The 18,049-nt window shown below is 50.7% G+C and overlaps 1 protein-coding gene across 1 annotated transcript; it reads left to right on the forward strand.

Annotated features, from left to right (window-relative positions):
• The first annotated feature begins 5,310 nt into the window (after positions 1 to 5,310).
• On the forward strand, positions 5,311 to 5,933 carry C5H11orf96 (chromosome 5 C11orf96 homolog). Its single transcript, XM_031593362.2, has one exon. The coding sequence runs from the start codon at positions 5,570 to 5,572 to the stop codon at positions 5,930 to 5,932; it is 363 nt and encodes a 120-aa protein (XP_031449222.1). The 5' UTR covers positions 5,311 to 5,569; the 3' UTR covers position 5,933.
• Positions 5,934 to 18,049: the final 12,116 nt, after the last annotated feature.

Below are 18,049 nucleotides of genomic sequence, written 5' to 3' on the forward strand. Positions count from 1 at the left end.
CGTTTTATTGCTTCTGTCCCCCCTGTGCTGCTCTCTTTCCACGCCAGTGGCAGTGGGAAGAAGGCGTGTGGCATCCTTCCTCTCCTGTCCTGCAAGGGAACAGTTGGCATAGAGGTCAGGTTTCTTCACGCCAGATGGGGTGTTGGGTGTTGTGGGTCCTTCCTTCCTCCCCCCCACCTCCTCCCAAAATGTCCCCTAGCCAGGTGGCAGCAGATTGCAGCCTCCTGCCTGCCGGAACAGCAGGAAATGGCTTAGAGCAGAGGAGATTTCAGCCCACATCTCCTCAGGAGGTCTTTCTGCAGGGACATTTTCTTTGTAGAGATTTGTTCCTTAATGCTGCGAGCACTCTTGTGGTTCTCAAAGTGGACGTGTGCAGAAGTAGCATTTAAAAGGTTCCTGCTTCTGGTGTTGTTTTGTGACACCAAAAGGCTTGATTTTTGTTGGGAAATCAGCCAGCCTGAAAATTTCAGGCGGTGCATTTGGGTGTTTCTGCTGTTGGAATCATGTGCACAGTGTGATGATGTTCATTTAAGATGGTAAATGTGTAGAGTGTGCAACTTATAGATAGCTGGAGGAACTTTTTCCCTCGTTATGTGGATTTGAAAACAGTGCCTCTGAAAGCACTATCCAGAGGTTTATTTTCCAGTCACGAGGCTTTACTTCCTTCCTAGAATTGTTTTGACAGTACAGCATTCCCAGCCAAAAGCTTATTGAAAAAGTTTTAAACTCAGAATTCATGACAGTAATTTAAAGTAGAATGTATTGCAGGGCTGTTGGGTTTATCCAAAACCAAATGTTTTTACATACACAAAGGATTCAGAGAGGGAATTTTTCCTGGGCAGTTTTGTTTTTGCTGTTCTCACCAGAATCCACTACCAGTGGAGCAGATGTAAGGAGCCACTTTGCCTACACAGCACTTTTGGATTTTATTTTCCTCATTTCTCCGTATTCTTGCCATCTCTCCCAAACTGCCTTTCGTAGCCATTTGCTGTCCCAATCCCACTGCTTTTTTGTTATTTGTTCATGTTTATCTCTAGGTGTTTCTCATACGCTCCCTGCAGCAGGTGTGTGATGTAGCAGGTATCAACTGCACTTTTACTTTTTTCCTGTTTCCTCATTGTGAAGTGTTATTTTTCAGCAGAGTATGAGTGTCTTTTCCATGAAAAGCTGAAAAATTGCATTCCTCAAAACTGTTCATTGCCTGTGGTTTTCCAGCAGATTGCCTTTTCCAAGTAAATGTCACGTTTTCCAAAATACAACTCTCAGGCTTGATGGTAAGGAGTAGATGAATAGAAGCTGTCTTTGGTAAGGATGGAGGGTTGTCTTTTGCCCCTAGAGAATATGCAGAATGGAGCTGTTCTTAACAAAGAAACAGCAAACAGCAAACAAAAACAAACCAGCTAAACAAAACAACCTCCTTGTGACTGGTGCACAGGGTTGTTCCATCAATAATATATAACCCTTTGTTCATTTAACACATACATAAGCAATAGCATTATTAATAAACCACAGTGCTATCAGGAATCTGTGTCACCCCACTACTTGCAGTAACCATCTAATCATGGGATACTTGAACATTCAAGCATAAGCTCTTGATGAGGCTGGAGTACAGCTGATTAAATACTGTGCTGTTCGGCCATACCTGCTTGATCTGAGTATGTTCTGTTTAAAAACAGCAAAGTTCACCATTTCTTTCAGGGAAAAAAAATACTACGTTTTACAGTTTTCAGTGACTTTAAAGCAATCCATAATTTTATTTCTCCTGCATCAGATTAATTCTAGCTATATATATTCTACTCATCGTGACTGATGGGTTGAGTTACCTGAAATCTGCTTCTGTCAGTAGCAATATAGAGAGAGATGGGGTGCCAGGAAGGGGTTAAGGAGCCAGAAGGATCATACTGCAGCACTGGCTGAGTGCAGAAGATTGTTCTCCTGGGGAGTTCAGATAGGAGCCCTGGGATGGGTGCTGCAAATCCATAATGCCTCCTTGTCAAGCACTGCTGCTATTGACTTAGCTAAAAAGCATTTAACACCCGCTTTGCCTTTTCTGGTCATAAACATTTTCAGATTAGATATGAAATCTGCCTCACTCTGTTTTGTTTTTGAAGTGCTTCTTGTAAATGCTCAAGGTTTCCATAGCAACTGGTGCCATTTGTTTAAACTGGAGCTCACCGGCCTGTCCTCCTGCACCTCACTGCTGCTGGGATCCTGCAGCTATCACTCATTTTCTTGGCATGCCTGGGAGTGACTTGTGAGTACTGCGTAGTGGCTCACCAGCAGGTCTCTGTAAAAACCCTTTCCAGAGGGCCATCGCTCAGTAGGATGACAGATGTGGGCTTCCTCGCTTGCTGACCTGTTTGATTTACCTCCTCTTCCTGTGCACCATTCTGTGCAGCTTTAGATTGCTGTGTGATCTCCCTGGGAGAGCAGCACCCCAAGCTGGCTGGCAGCTCTCTGGCTGCCCACACAATGAGGGATGTGTCTCTGTACGGCCAGAAGATGGGTTTGGTGCATCTTTCCTTTGCTTTAAGTGACGGAAGTGGGGAGTAAATTGAAGGCTGTTACCAGAAAACAGCATGGAGGTCTGTCACACAGGGCTGCCACTTGCTTAGGTTCCCCAAGAGGAACAGAGCCACCTTGTACTTCAACTGCTCAGGAGGGTTTTCTATGGCTGAGCAAGACTTCAGGGATCACCCAGCCAGATGGTACTCAACCAAAAGCAATTCCTGCCTGTGCAACACGTGCCGGTGTTTTTATCCTTAGGAATTGAGTTGATTTTTGTCTTAATTACTTACAAACAGGCTTAAAAGGAGAGGGGAGAGGAAAGGGCAAGTTTGTTCTCATAAATTACGTGGGTTCTCTGCAGTGACTGTAGCCACAGAAGGAACTGGGAGTTGATAGTTGGAATGTTGGGATCCCACCTGTGGCTCCAGCTTAGGGTTTATAACCTGAAGCGTTTAAAACATGAGAGAAGCAGCAGACCCCCCCAGATATCAGCTCCTGTTGTGGAGCTGTGCTCCCATCGCTTATCCCCGCATACCGTGTGCTGCTGCGTCTGCGGCAGTGCTGGAGGAGCTGCAGCCTGCCCTGACCCCATCAGCCCAGAGGAAACTCGCATAGCAGTTTCCGTGAGGGAACATTTTGCAGCTCTTTTTGAAAACAATGAGCTCTGTTACCCCATTAATTATAAGTAGTGTGATGACAGCCAAACACTGTTATCCTGTGGCTGCTACTGAAGTACTGGCTTCATTTCAGCTATGGCTTTATAACTAAAATAATTCAAAGCAAAGAATAACACGGTGTATTTCTGTGAGGAGCATTAATGCATTCAAACTTTCTGGTCTCTACATTGTCCAATGGGTAGAAAGAAGCATTACAAGTTATGGTGGCACAAAGCACTTGGGAAGTCAGGCCAGGCTGCAGGCTGGCTGAGGGAGCAGCAGGGTCAGTGCAGTAGGGCTCAGCACAGCCAGGGTGCTGCTGCCTGCTTGCCACAGATGGCGGTGGCTGTGCACCTCCAGCAGACCGGCTCTGATCAGGCTTCCAATGGGCCTTGTGCAGCCTGCACGCCCCGTCAGAGAGGTGCAGATTCCCACAGCACCGGGCCCTGTGCACATGGATGACCTCAGCTCTGCACTATGTGAGACAGAACCCCGCCTTCATGGGAGCCCCCTGGCAGCAGGCTCTGCCATCCTGGTGGTGAGGTCGCATTTCAGCACCAGGAGCACCCAGATTAAAGGCATGATTTAAGCTGCCGGAATAAATATAGTTGTTACATTAGCGCATTGCAGGCCTAACTTGGGGGATTATGTCACAGGATATTTTTTTCTGAATTGTCTCAACTAAAAACTTAAGGCTTCCTGGTTATTGCCATGGTGATGTTGCTCCAACTCAACACTGAAATTTCCCGGAACTGTTTATAATCCCGCCTGCTCAGGTACCTGAAAGGAAACTTCTGCGTTTGTGCTGAACAGACTTGGGGCAGTTGGGGCTGGGGCTGCTAGTGCTGAATTTCTCAGCAAGGCCTGGGATCCTCTGGTGCCGAGGCCATTGCTAGCACAGATGCATTCACCGGGGTTGGTGTGGGTGTGAGGTGTTCTGCCCCACCACCAGCACATCTGGGTTGCTGCAGGGAAAAGCTCAACCCCAGACAACCCTGGACGATGGCCCTGTCCCTGATATGGTTGTGATGGCAGAGCTGAGATCCAGGGATGGGCTTACTGTAAGCCCTTGTCATGCACTTTGGGCTCAGGGGATACATTTAGCCACTGAGATCAACCAAAAGCTTGTTCTCTTATTAAGTTAATTGTATCTCCCAGTACAAAGGCTTCAGACTAAGCCTGGCCTTGAGGCTGCTGCAAGCAGCCAAGGAGCTGCATACTTGCAGCCAGATGCCTCCTCACACCAAGGTTGGAGCGTTGCCTTAGCACTGGCATTGCTGCCCCATGCTGCCCATACTTCACTCTCAGCTCCATGTTCTGGGTCCAGGCTGCAGCGGGACTGCCCTTGCTCAGCTCCTTACCAGGCCTCAGCAATATTCTGTGTGGGTGAAGTTGCCAGAGGGTGTCTTAGTGGACTATTCTCACATTGGCCCTGCATAGGGAATAGCTGAGCCACATCAGGCTCTACCTCCCTCCTGCTTTCCTTCTCTGCTTCCACCTAGCTCTGTCTCCATCACTGCCCTGTGCTACCTTATGCTGCTGGCTTATTCTGTAACCGAGCCCCCTTGGCCTGAGCGGCTCCAAGGTGTGGTTGCAGCCTCTGTTCCTTTGCAGGCTTTTGTTTCGGCTCAGTGCTACGTGTATGCCATTTCTTGTCTGTGGCTCTGTTTGCGCATCACCAGTGTGGCCGAGAGTGCGGGGAATGGAGAATTTTAGGATCCCTCGGATAAGCGGACATGGGGTCAGCTGAAGCAGGTACTTAACCCTGTTTAAAGGCATCAAAAGGGGCAGAAGTGAGAGGAGATCTGCGAGTCGGTCGTGGAACGGTAGTGCTACGCGGTCTCCGTAGTTTATCGTGGCGTTGGGGTGCCTTATCCCGGCCCGGAGCTGGGCTCGCCCGGAGCGCAGCACTGCGGGGCCGAGCGCCGGACCTGCGGCTCTCAGCTGGGGGGCCGCAGACGGTGCGGTGCGGATCGGGGCGCGCCGCCCCGCGCTCTCGCAGCGCCCCGTTCCCCCGCGGCCGGGGGGCGGCGGAGGAGAGGCGGCGCCGGGGGCGGGGGACCGGGGCGGTGCCAGGCGGCGGGGCCGCGGGTGGGCTCCGCCGCCGCCGAGCATGCTCCCGCGTGGGCACCGCCGCTCTATATAACGGCGGCGGGCGCAGCCGGCTCGGCTGAGGCAGGCGGGACGCGCTCCGGTCGCATCGCATCGCGTCGCGTCGCACCGCACCGCACCGGATCGCCCGGCACCGCGCCGCTTTCGGCACCGCGCCGCTCGTCGACCGCTCCTCGGCTCCGCAGCGCTCCCGCTCCCTCTCCGCTCCGGCCCCGTCGCCCGGCACGGCCGAGGCAGCTCCCCCCGCTCCGCCGGCCCCGGCCCCCGCGGCGGGCGGCCCCGCGGGCGGCAGGATGGCCGCCAAACCCGCCGAGCTGCTGGGCGTCTGCTCCAGCTACCAGGCGGTGATGCCGCACTTCGTCTGCGTGGCCGAGGAGTTCCCGCCGCCCGCCCGCCCGGCCCGGCCCGCCCGCGGCAAGGCACGGCGGCCGCGGCAGTCGCGCTTCAAGACGCAGCCGGTGACTTTCGACGAGATCCAGGAGGTGGAGGAGGAGGGGGTGTCCCCCATGGAGGAGGAGAAGGCCAAGAAGTCCTTCCTGCAGTCGCTGGAGTGCCTGCGGCGCAGCACCCAGAACCTCAGCCTGCAGCGGGACCGCCTGGGCAGCTGCCGCCTGCGCAACAGCCTCGACTCCAGCGACTCGGACTCGGCCCTTTGAGGGGCGGCTCGGCTCGGCTCGGCTCGGCGGGACCCGGCCCGGCCCGCGGACTGCACCCGGCGGCGGCGGGGACCCGGCGGCGGGAGGTTCCGCTGCCTGCCGGGTCGGGGTGTTTTCTGAGAAAGCGCTTGTACCTTCGTTTCTATTTGATTGTACGAAACTCTCCGTCTAAATGACAAAAAAAAAAAAAAAAAAAAAAAAAAAAAAAAAATCTTTTCTATCCGTTAGAAGAAATGAGCTGTTTTAGATGCATTGAGCTGCCGGACTTGATATTTATTTTTGCATTTAAACTGTCGACCGCATTAATTTAATATGTTTCTACCTGAATGTCTGTTATTATTTCCATAAAAGAGTAATAAAATCCGATATATTTGCACAGTACCCCCGGGCCGTCCTTATTGCGGTGCCCTGCTCTGCCTCCGCTGCTGCTGCTGCCGCTCGCGGAGGTGCCGGGGCTGTGCCGGTGGGACGGAGATGGGCTGCGGGCTGACCTCACGCAACTTCGTTCGCTTTGTTAAGATGGTTGTGTTCGATTGGATTAGCGCTTAAGGACTGCTTGGAACTGGCTGTGCCCAAAAGCGTTGCCGCAGCCGGGCAGGTGAAGTTCGTGGCTCGGTGCATTGACTTTCTGCTCTCATCTCATCCCTCCCCTTCTCCCTGCCCACGCTGCATAGTGCTGTGCACGGGTTCAGTACTCGGGGTCGACGTGGGCTCCTATCCTATCGCTGCCACCTGGTAGTGAGGGGTGAGATTCGCCTGGAGTTGATGGGCAAAGGGTTTTGGTGTGGGACAAGTGAATTCTTTGGCACTTTGGGGTGCGTGAGTGTGTGTGAAGCTTCCCAGCCTCTGATCGTGCATTTCTCTGCAGAGCGAGAGGCAAATCACAGGACTGGGAGTTTCCGTGCCATAATTTCTCAGTCCAGTGGCAGCATCCCCGTACTGACAGCTCCCTTCGAGCCCTGCAGTCATCCCAGTTACCGGGGTTACCCCTGGTGGTTATTGGGAGCTTCTGACCGACATCACTACAGTGAGAGTGGAGAGGAGGTTTCTTACATCCTACCTTTGGGTGCTGCCACACTGATGCACGCCACGCTGCTGCTCCCCGGTGGCAGAGGTGCAGGTGAGTGTGACGGATGGGGCCGGGAGCTGCCCGGTGTGGTGTAATGATCCATACACCACAGGGAGCCGTGCTCAGAGCTGCCTCTGCCTGGAAACTGAGGGACAACAGTGGTGTGGGGAAGCTTCCTTTGGTCAGGAAAGTTCTCTGCCATAAAGTTCTCTGAGTGCCAGAAGAGACTTACAGTATCCTGTGCAGTGTGAGAGCCAGCCCAGCTGGGCAGGAGGGGTAAGCTGTAAGCAGTTAGCTGTGCCCACAGTGTGTAAGCCCCAGCTTGCTCCCTCATCAGCCTGTGACCTCCAGCTGCCCTCAGTGCCCAACCCGGGACTGATCTCTGTGCCTGTGGACCCAGCTTCAAGAAGCAGGGTGGTCAGAAACAATGCTTTTGAGAGACAGAACATGCTGGATGTTAATACAGAGGTAAGAGCCCCATCCCAGTGGTTAGGCTGAATAAGTTCCTCTTCAGCAGTTCCTTGTTAACAACTTCCTGCTTCTTTTCAAAGCAAATGACATGCAAACAGGAGATGCCCAGATGCAGGCTGGTGTTTCCCTTCCCAGCACTCTGCCCTGGGCAGCAGAGAAGCACAAAGTGCTTTAGCTCTGTCCTAGAGAGGCCATGCTGAGTGTCAGGCCACCTTGCTGCAACTTAAGAAGGTACCTCTTGCCATGGTTTTTAGGACCATGGACATCCATCCTGTAAGGGCTGCAAAAGCACTGCATTAAATTCACTTCACTGAGACTGCTTCAAAGGCTGCCACCTGCTACCCAGGCTGCAGACATGAGCTGAGCGTTCCGCTCTGTTCAGCAGCACACAGCCTAAAGCACCCAGAGGTGCTGTGTGGCAGAGCTGGGACGCAGCGAGTGGGCGCTGGCAGCTGTGTCTGTGTGGGAGGGAGTGGGGAGCATGGGGAGAGAAAGAGCAGAGCAGAGCACGTGGCCCTGGGCTTTCTGAGCTACACCAGAGGCCCTGAGTACAGCTCTGGTGCTGCCTCCAGCCAGTTTTGTGCCTCAGCGCCAGCTGCCTGAGCCTGTGAGCATGGAGCACAGCACCTCTGGGTATTTAATGAGTGCAATTAGTGTAACTGGTGCCAGGGGAAAGGGAACCGTGCCTTAAAGCTGCACAGCTCCTAATTGCAGTGTCAGAGTCTCATCAGTGCTTCTGGTGTTGGAGAACCATCTTTAGGGCTATTGAGCTTGTGACCTGGGTCATTTTACCCTAGTGTTAGCATGGAGTCAGCTCCTGATTTTGGCTGTGGTGGTGCCAGCCTGGCTCTGGTCCCTTCCCCTTAGCAACTCGAGCTTTGTGCTGATGTTTCTGAGCACATTCACATGCTGGCATGAAATTCCACAATGTCCAGGGCACCCCTCATCTTTCCATGTCCCTGTAAATGTCTCCCAGGTGCACTGGGGAGCAGAGCCCCTGGAAGGACATGGGAAGGGGCTTTCCCTTGGCCACTGAGCGCTGGCAGGGAGCAGCAGAAGACCTTTGAAGCAGAAGTCTGCTTTGGAACACAGATGAGTAAGGTCTGCCTGAGTCTGATTTCAAACAAAACAAGATTGGCTGCAGTAATTTACAGTTTTGTCTTGAACAGGGATTCTTTGTTTGGAAATACTTGCATTGAAGTTGAAGTTATTTATTAGGAGTTGGTGAAAGGGAAGTTTTCTTCCTTGGCTTGATTTAAAACCCTGTTGTTGTGGAAGATTTCCCTGCCTGTGAAGAAAATGACCTTTCTTGGGCAGGAGGGAAGGGGACTGGCAAAAAGGCAGTGAGGGAAGGGGGAGAACACAGCTCACTTGTGGAATGGCTCTTGGCTAGTGCAGAGCTGCATGAATGATGTTTATGTGCTTGTTACTTTTAGTCCTGGCTTCTGGCAAGTCTGTGTTTTCCCTTTGAGAAATACTTGGAGGTCCTGACCGTGCTTGTTAAAGACCCATTTCTGTCTCTTTTCACAGCAGCCTTGAATGGCTGAGGGAGCTCGAGCTTTGTTCTCCAGTCTTTTGGGAAAGGCAGTAAGGCAGCACAGCTTTTTCACCGAATCTTAAGTAAAGGCAAACTAAGGTGCGGGGAGAGGAAGCACGGGAGGGAAGAACATAAAATCATAGAAAAGCTTGGATTGGAAGGGACCTTAAAGATTATGTAGTCCCAACCCCCTGTCATGTGCAGGGCTGCCTCCCACCAGATCAGGTGCTGCCCATCCAAGCTGGTTTTGAACATCTCCAGAGATCAGGTACCCACAGTCTCTCTAGGCAACCTGTGCGTCACCACTCTCTGAGTAAAGAATTTCCCCCTACCATCTAACCTAAATTTCTGCTCTTTTAGTTTAAAGCCATCCCTATCACTATTAGACCATGCAAAAAGTCTGTCTCCCTCCTGGTTATAAGCTGGTTCCAGATTTCATCCACCAGAACTCCAAGTCCTTCCCCACAGTGTTGTTATCAAAGAGCCTTTCTCCCAGTCTGTGCTCATAACTGAGATTGCCCCAACCCAAGTGCAGCACCTTGCACTTGGCCTTGTTAAACCCCATAAGGTTCACATGGATCCACTTTTCAAGCTTGTCCAGTTCCCTCTGGATGAAATCCTTTCCTTCTATTGTATTGACTATACCACTAGGCTTGGTGGTGAAAATACCTGGCCTCTGAGAGAAGCTGCATGTGGCCATTCTGCCATGGGACAGCCAGCCCTGGGTGACCTGCCATGGGGAGCACCCAGGGATCCAAGTTGCAGTGTTGCCTGCTTATTCTAATTAGGAAGCGTATCGACATTTTTCTGTGACATTTTTGTTTGCTTCCCAGAATAAATATTAGACTTACCAGTCAGCTCCTCCCTTTCCCAGAAAACCAGCCCCAAATAACCAATCTGCTAGCTTTAGGAGTTCAGCTATTAATTTTATGACTGTGTCTATGTTGGTGAAGTGTCCCTATGTGGTTTTATCATACAGATGAAGCAGGGAAGGGACAAAACTGCCCAGATTTATGCCTGGCTTCAGATGCAGCACTAGCTTTAGGATTGCAGGCTGGGAGAGCTGATGAGGTAGATAGCAAACTAATGAGAATCATCATCAAACTTCATACAGATTGGGCAAATGACTGCAAGGGGGCATGGATGCTGATGCTATGGGCTAGAATCTGTTGCTGGAAACTTGTCTGAAAATGTTGAATGAACAAAGCTCGCGAGAAAGTCTTTGGCCATTCTTCGGAATGGGGAAGAAAATGAACCCTCGGGGAGGATAAGGCAGTATCAGAAAAACCTGAGTTTTTCTGTGTTGGTTCATTTGTTTCCAAAAAAAGGTATATCAACGAAGGCATCTATGTTTCCTACTGCAGGGTGGAGATGTAATAGTGTGGGGCCCTACAGTTTAGAAAATAAAATGAGGGTAGGAGAGAGTTGTAGGAATTCTTGAACGGTTTGAGAAGATTGATGAGGAATGTGTTCATGATTTCTGAGAATACGGGGCTGGAGCACCGTATGAGTTAAAAGACAGCAGGTTTAGGGCAAACAAAAGGAAAGACTTTTCTTCTACAGTGAACAGTGGAATCACACTCCTCATCCTACTATGTCTGTGTCCCTATGGATGTGTGCTCCATCTCCTGCCCTCTGCTCAATGCCTGCATGAACATTTGGGGGCTGATCTCAAAGTGAGCATCAGCATCATCTCCAGAACTCAGCCAGATAATGCAGGAGAAGCATACGGTTCCTTTCCAAATGCTGTGTTAGCTCTGCTGCAGAAAATGGCTCTTTCTGGAGGCGGCAGGGTTAGCATTTCAGGGGGCATGGTTATGAAAATAAGACAAATGTCCAAATAAAATAATTGGGCCAAATTTTGCAATGACTAAATAACTCCACTCAGTAAATGGAATTATACTGAACAAGGAATAAATCACTCCAGCATTTGGCTCTAGGTCCACTGCTGGAGCCCGGACAATAATAACAGGTAGACTGGGATTATGCGTGAAGAGCTGGGGTTGTGCTTTTCCCTGCTGTTACCAAATGTGCGGTGCCTATTTTTGTTAAGTATGTCTCCAGCTCACGTACAGCGAGCTGGAAGCTCCTGTCACTGTGTGATGCCCCCACTTCCTGCACAAATAAACCCATGCACGTACACAGGGCCATGGCTGGGCCTCGCAAAATGGCCTGACGTGTTTCCTGCTGCTTATCTGAGGGCTGAGCCAAGCCTGCCAGCCATGTAGGCTCCAACGGTGCTCACAGTCTGGATTTCCAGGTCCCATTGCTCAGCTCACACAGGCACTGCCCCTGTCTGGGTCTCTAGGTGGTTCTTTTTAGATGCTGTTGGGAATTTTATTTAATGCTGTCACAGCAAGGAAATGCCAGGGCTCCCTTGTCAGTCCCCTGGCACTTGGGAGCCTTCTGCTTCCCACTTGCCCTAAAGGCTTTTGTGGCCTTGCCGTGCTGGGAGCGGGGCTGCTGGAGGTGGAAAGCAGCCTCTTTTGGCTGTGCTCCTCAGGATAGAAATATGGCTGAGAAGCTGCTTAGCTCAGTCCTCCCCCAGTGCATTTTTGTTGTGAAGAAGTTTTGTTGGAGCCCCCAGCTCCAGCCCCAAAGAAGCCGAGTGCTGTTCCCCACTGCAGTACTCTCTGTCCATCACACCCTGTTCTGCTCTTCTGCCACTGTCCCAAGGTGAACAAACTGCAAAGAAAGCCATAACTCCACTTAATGTTCACACTGCCTGCCCCAGCCCTCCTTGCACTCACAGCTCTGATCTATCACACGGAGCTGCCTGCCTTCATAACTCCAGCACACTCACATTTTCCATTTCACTATCTCTCCTTTGACCCGATGCATGCTCAAGCAGGACAGTGTGTCAGACCCAGCAGATTGTCAAGTACACCCCCACTTCCAAAACAATTGTTATTTTTACCATCTGCCCCTGCTTCGTGGTAGGATGTGTCTGAAGGCAGAGCTCACAGCTGCTTCCCACTTGCAGTGTTTGGCCACAGCATCTGTCCTGCATTGGAGTGGGGGCACCATGTGGGCTGTCTGGGTGAGGGACCCCTCTGAAGTCAGATTTTGAAATGTTGGTTTTCTTTTGCCAGGAGAACAACCATTTTTCAGAAGGGGACTGTTTTTGCTTCTCTACCTGTCAGGCACCAAAAGCTGCTGCTGGTTTCAGCCAAATGCCCGCACGTGGCTGTGAGGGCAGAAGCACAGGAGGAGATGTGTGATGCTGCACACCAGCACTAGCATCTGTCAGGGGTGACCTTTTAAACTGCTCACATAAAAATCGTTCAAGTGCCTCTGTCAGAGTCTTCAGGCTTCTTACGTGCGTTGGTAAGACGTCTTATTTAATGCTGTTATGATAAGGAAGTGGCAGGGCCCCTTGTTGTGGGCAGGAGGATGGAGGACCTGATTGCACATGAGCCTCTGGTTCTGACACAGGGCACTGGTGACACGAGCCCACCTCCATCCTCTCTGTACTCTCCTTCAGGTGTTACAGACATTGGCGAGATCCCCCTGAGCCTTCTCTTCTCCAGGCCAAAATCCCAGCTCTTTCAGCCTCTCCTATAGGAGAACTGAGATTTGCACCCTGTTACAAGGCCAGCACCACCTTGGCTGGGACTTCATACTGCTGCCTCTGCCAGTTTTGGGGCTGCCTGGCTGCTGCACCATGCAGTTTTGCTCTTTCAGCTCTTTGTCAGCACTGCAGGACGTCTTTGCCCCTTTGCTGCCTTGCTGCCAGGCAGTGCACGTATAGACCTGGCTATATATAAACGAGCAGGGTTAGAGATCTATTTTTAGCCTTTCTCAGAATATTCCCCTTGCTATGCATTTCTTGTCACTGACTTCTCATCCTGCCTCCTTGCTGCAGGAGCCCTCTGAGGTGAGAGCTGCCAGCCCAGGGGCCAGGGCAGAGACACAGAGACACAGAGTGCAGAGGTAGGGACAGTTCCCTGGTATGTCAACCAACAGCAGCTCATTTGCCCTATGCTGGTGCATGTGGTGAGATGCATGCTGTTATGCCTCAAGCATTTTAGGAGAGCCATCATAGCATCGAAGAATGAAGTGCTTCCTGTGGGTGGTACAGCAGGCAAGTTGTGAGCATTTGCCTTTTGCATTGGTTTTCCACCTTGGAAGAGTTGGCTGCATCACTGCTGCTGCATGAGCTGACTGCACAGGGATATGCAGGGGTTGGCCTGGAGAGGACATTTGTTTAGGAGGTTCTCCTTCCCACTTCAGTCACTTGCTCTGGTCTCTGGTGGCAAAGCTGTGCCTCAGGGATGCTCTGCCTTGAAGGACCCCCCCAGGCTGGCACCCTGGCCAGTCCTGTGTGCAGGGAGGGCTGCTATCATGCAGGTACTTGTGATGATTCATGGTGCAGTAATGCCTGCATTCCTGCTTCTGCAGTGGAACTGTAAATCTCCTGCTATTTGTTGTTTTTCTTATTTGTTTGTTTTTTATTGTTACTATTTTTGAGGGTTTTTTTTTGTTGTTGTTTTTCTTTACTATCTTGGCTCCTGGAAGCCTCTGGTCTGGCAAGAATCTCTGCTTTTGCTTTTATAACAATTCCCACTCTTCCTCTCTATGGCAAGAAGAAGCTTGGAAATGGGATTCCAGTATTCTCCATAGGCTAGGGGAAAGAGAAGGGACATGCATCAACTATTAGGACCTAAGTATGACTTTTCAGCAGTCTTATCTTGGAGGGAGTCCATGTGGGAATATGGGGGCCTCACTGGAGGAGAGCAATCATAGCTCTTTTCTCACAGTGACGATGGATGGTCTGAAGGGGGAACTGCTCTGTCTGTTGAAGGTTGGGGGATATTTGTAGGGTTCTTTTTGTTTGCTTGTTTGTTTGTAATGCATGATAATCTTGTCCTTGAGAAGCTTTTCCTAGAAGCTCAATCATGAAAATCGTGTGACCCAGTAACAGGTTAGTTTGTCTGCCTATTACCGGTGCTCTTATTTACACAACCTCTGATAATTTTTATGCCATTTGCAAGACAAAGATTATTACTGCTGCCATGAAACCTCACTGTTACACAGCTTTTGAGCTAAGCACCAAGGAGCATCATCGGCTGGTGCTGTCCCCCAGCAGCACAATATGCATGGAGGGATCATGCAGCCCTGGTAGATCCAACAGCCATGGCAGCATCCCCTGATGAATCCATGAATATGTGCATCTATGGAGTGGATGGCTCTGAGAGCTGCCCAGGTGGAAAAACCTTTTGCCAGATGAAAAATTTTTTGATTATAGCCCCTTCAGAAGACAAGTTTCAGCATATCATCAGTATTTTTGACAATAGGTGTCAAACAGGTTTTGTAACAACAGAATCACAGAATCACAGAATGGCCAGAGTTGGAAGGGACCTCAAGGATCATCAATCTCCAACTCCTCTGCCACATACAGGGCCACCATCCTCCCCATTTAACACTAGACCAGGCTGCCCAGGGCCCCATCCAACCTGGCCTTGAACACCTCCAGGGACGGGGCATCCCCAACCTCTCTGGGCAGCCTGTTCCAGCACCTCACCACTCTCATAGTAAAGAACTTCCCCCTGACATCCTCCATCAACTTAAAACCATTTCCCCTTGTCCTGCTGTTATCTACCCTTTCAAACAACCGTTTGCCGTTATCTACCCCTTTCAACAACCCTTTGTATCTGCCCATTTTATGAATGTTGCATCTCTGTAACTTTATTACAGTTAGCTAAAAGGAAACAGAAAACCAAATGCATTCCATGTACCTTCTTCCTTACACAGGAGTCATTGTAGCTTTCACAGTGACATCTGCATTTTATCTGATCTATCATCCCCTGGATTCCAAGTACCCATGTTGCAGTACAATGCTCACCTGTCTGCACCAATCATTTAGAAAGAGAGATTTCAATTCCCATTTGGAAGGGCCACAGTATATCAGCAGATGAATGTGAACTCCAGTGCAGTGACCCACAAGCTACAACTCTATGCCAAAAGAAGGACTCCATATGAGATGGTTGTGCTGCTTTTCCATGGTCAGCAGTGAATCCATGCTACTGGTGGACACTGGGGCCAAAGCCCAGGCTCCCTGGCTCCATTCTGTGGGAGGAAGGGGCAAAGAACTGGAGGAACCTTGAGCCTGAATTTTGGCCAGGGCTTGTTCATTGCTCCCACCAACAGTGCCCCAAGTGCTAATTATAGACCTCTCATTCTGCTTCGGTCAGGGCAAATGACAAAGTGGGGTGAAACCCAAAATAAGCAGTCCTCAGAATAGTTCTCTCCACCTCTTCCTGCTAGTGGCATCGCTGAACAAGACTGCTTGCTCCCCTTCAGACAGGCTCTCAAAGGTTATTTTAATCCATTTTTTAGTTGCAAATAGCATTTATCAGAATAAGCGTGGGCTGGATGCCAGCTCCTTCAGATTTTTGACTGCCCAGAGGGGAAAGTCTCTGAAAAATAACTGACTGTGCTCCTACCCCCCCCCCCCCCAGGAGACTTTGGGGACATAATAAGGAAACATTCCTCTGATGGAGCAGAGCTCGGGAACCAGGCTTTGCTTACAGCTAGTGATTCCCCTGTCATCAGCACTTGTTCCCAGGAATCAGAGCTCCTGCTCCTGCTCCTGTCACCAGTGTCAGTGTTTTCAGATTCAGCTTAGTAGTCATTAGGAGGCAGGAAGGGGGTGGGAAAAAGGTTACAGAGCCTCTCATTTTCCGGTCACGGGTGGGAGTGTGACCCTGGCTGGCTGGGTCCCATGGCCACTCAGTGGTCTGCAGTGCCTTTGCAGTCTTTGCTGAGTTCACAGACTGTTCAAAGTTACGTGTTAGAAAATATTGAGCACTAATTGGCATTCCCAGGAAAGCAGCCATGGAGTGGGCTATGAAGATTGAACTCCCGGTTTCCCTGAGGGCATTTTGATAATGGGTAGCATCTGGGCAGCTTGCCCTACTGCTCCAGCTCAGTGCTCTGGCTCAGGCTCTGGGGCTGTGATCTTTCACCAGTACTAAATCAGTTTCAAAATACCCTAAGAGTTGTATATGTGGTGGTGGCCTACTGCCTGCTGTCACTGGGCAGGAAGTGACAGGCAAAGGAAAAGAGCTAACAGGAGGATGGAGATACCTCCAGAGGTCTGGGGGACGGATATAGGTTGGCATAGGAGAAATTAAGGAATGTACTGATACATTTGCAATGTCTTGTTGTCCTGCCCCATTTGCTAGAATGACTCTGAAGACCACTTGGACTGATCTTGACAGGCTGATATCTCAGTATACAAGACCAGATCTTCAAAATGCAGGTCAAAAGAGCATTGTGAGAAAGCTCTGTGCAGAAGGCCTATTGAGGGTGTGATATTTAATGTGGAACTTCAGCATAACTGCAAGAAATTCTTGGCTACTGAGGGAAACTGCTGTTCTCCAAGAATACAATGGTACCTCCCATTTTGCTCTCTCACCTGCTACCTGAGATCCAACTGCATATTGCATCAGATGTGTTAATGCATAGACAGAAGCCAGCCTCCAGGCAGCCAGACTTTTCCCCATTGGCTGTAGCCAAAAGAGAGGAAAGGACACAGGGCTGGATGGGAGCAACCAGCATGTTTGCAACTGTTCTGAGCTGAAGGCTGCGTGGGCCATCCACGTGCCTTCTGCTGGCCTCCATCGGTGTGCCATCAGCACAGTGTGACCTGGGCACTACTGCCTGAAAAATGCCCGTACTTGTGTCCCACTGATTGTGTGACATCCCCTCAGCTCCAGCGGGGCGGTTATGCTTCTAAGTGAAATACTTCACCTTATTTGTGTGAGGATCCCAGAGAAAACTGAATGTTGGCCTCACTCCCCAGCTCCTGTCAGCTCTGCTTCGCTCGTTGTTCCCACAGACATCTCTGGCTGCCGAGTGGGAAGCCTTCAGGCACTGCTGAGGGAAGAGTGCAGGCTGACTCACACTGGGGTGCTCCTGCTCACTGCTTGAGCACTGATTTGTTTATCATGAGGCTGGAAGTTTTGCTCTGCTAAGCGGCACCATGCTTGCCTTCCCTGCCTGTGCTCCCTGCAGTGCTTCTGGATGGATCATTAACAGAAAAACCTGATCTGCATCCTGCAAGTGGCTCTGCAGTGGTGCTGCAGCCTCAAGTGGGAAACCCTGCTAGCTCTTCCTCCTGGCATGGGACACAGCAGGTGTCTCAGGCCATAGTTGTGCCACTGAAGGCAGCAGGGATGCAACCCCTGCTGGCCCCCTACCTTGGGATTCAGCCCCATCCTTGGGGACACCAGCACCAAGGTCCAACAAACAGCAGAAGGGAAGGCATCTCCTCACAAGTGTGGCAGGGAGCTGGAGGGAGCAGAGGACACCCTTCTGCCTCGAGCTCTCAAACATGCTGTCCTGGCTGTAGGCAGAGCGCAGAGGCTGGGGGCAAAGTTTGTTCTCTCCCTGCCAGCCCTGAGCTTCACTTGGCATTTGCTTTCCCACCCACCCCCTCCTCCTTCACCCTCTTGTGTAAGGCACTTGGACCGAGCACTGTTTTGGATGGGCTTCAAGAGACCTTTTAAGGCTGTGGAGTTTTTGCTTTATAGCTGCAATTTACTGGTAAAAGTTGCCTGAATTATGCAGGCTTCACACAGTGAAACAGGTTCAAGAGCCTCTATTTTTAGTACAGTTCAAGACAAGTGCAAGGATTGCTGTCTGCTCCTCACTGTCGCCTCACCACCTCCACCAGCACTCTGCCCATCAGGCTGCTCGGTGGCACTACTGGGTCTCAAAGAGATCATAACCTGCTTCTTCAGAACCACACCGAGCAAATCAGTTCTCCTGGTTTGTCACAAGGAGCTGAGGTGCCATTAGCTGCAAGTCCTGGCTGCTGTGGCACAGCACGGGCCTTTAGCAGACTGATGGCTGAGCACGTGAGAGGTAAATGTAATGCGTGAGTACTGAGGGCGTGTGTGCTGTTTATGTAGCCATGTGCTTATGCATAATGCTTTGAGAATACTTAAAACACAAATTCCTGGATGTGAAGATCCGTAATTGAAAAACCATTTGCAATCATAACAACAACTACAGCTGACCTGAGGATATGTTA

Source organism: Phasianus colchicus, chromosome 5 (genome assembly GCF_987193195.1).
Source record: "Phasianus colchicus chromosome 5, bPhaCol1.hap1.1, whole genome shotgun sequence".
In the NCBI taxonomy this organism is placed as follows: Eukaryota; Metazoa; Chordata; class Aves; order Galliformes; family Phasianidae; genus Phasianus; species Phasianus colchicus.

What these genes read in the sequence shown, in the direction of transcription:
- C5H11orf96 (XM_031593362.2), top strand. Translation starts at nt 5,570, where the DNA reads ATGGCCGCCAAACCCGCCGAGCTGCTGGGCGTCTGCTCCAGCTACCAG.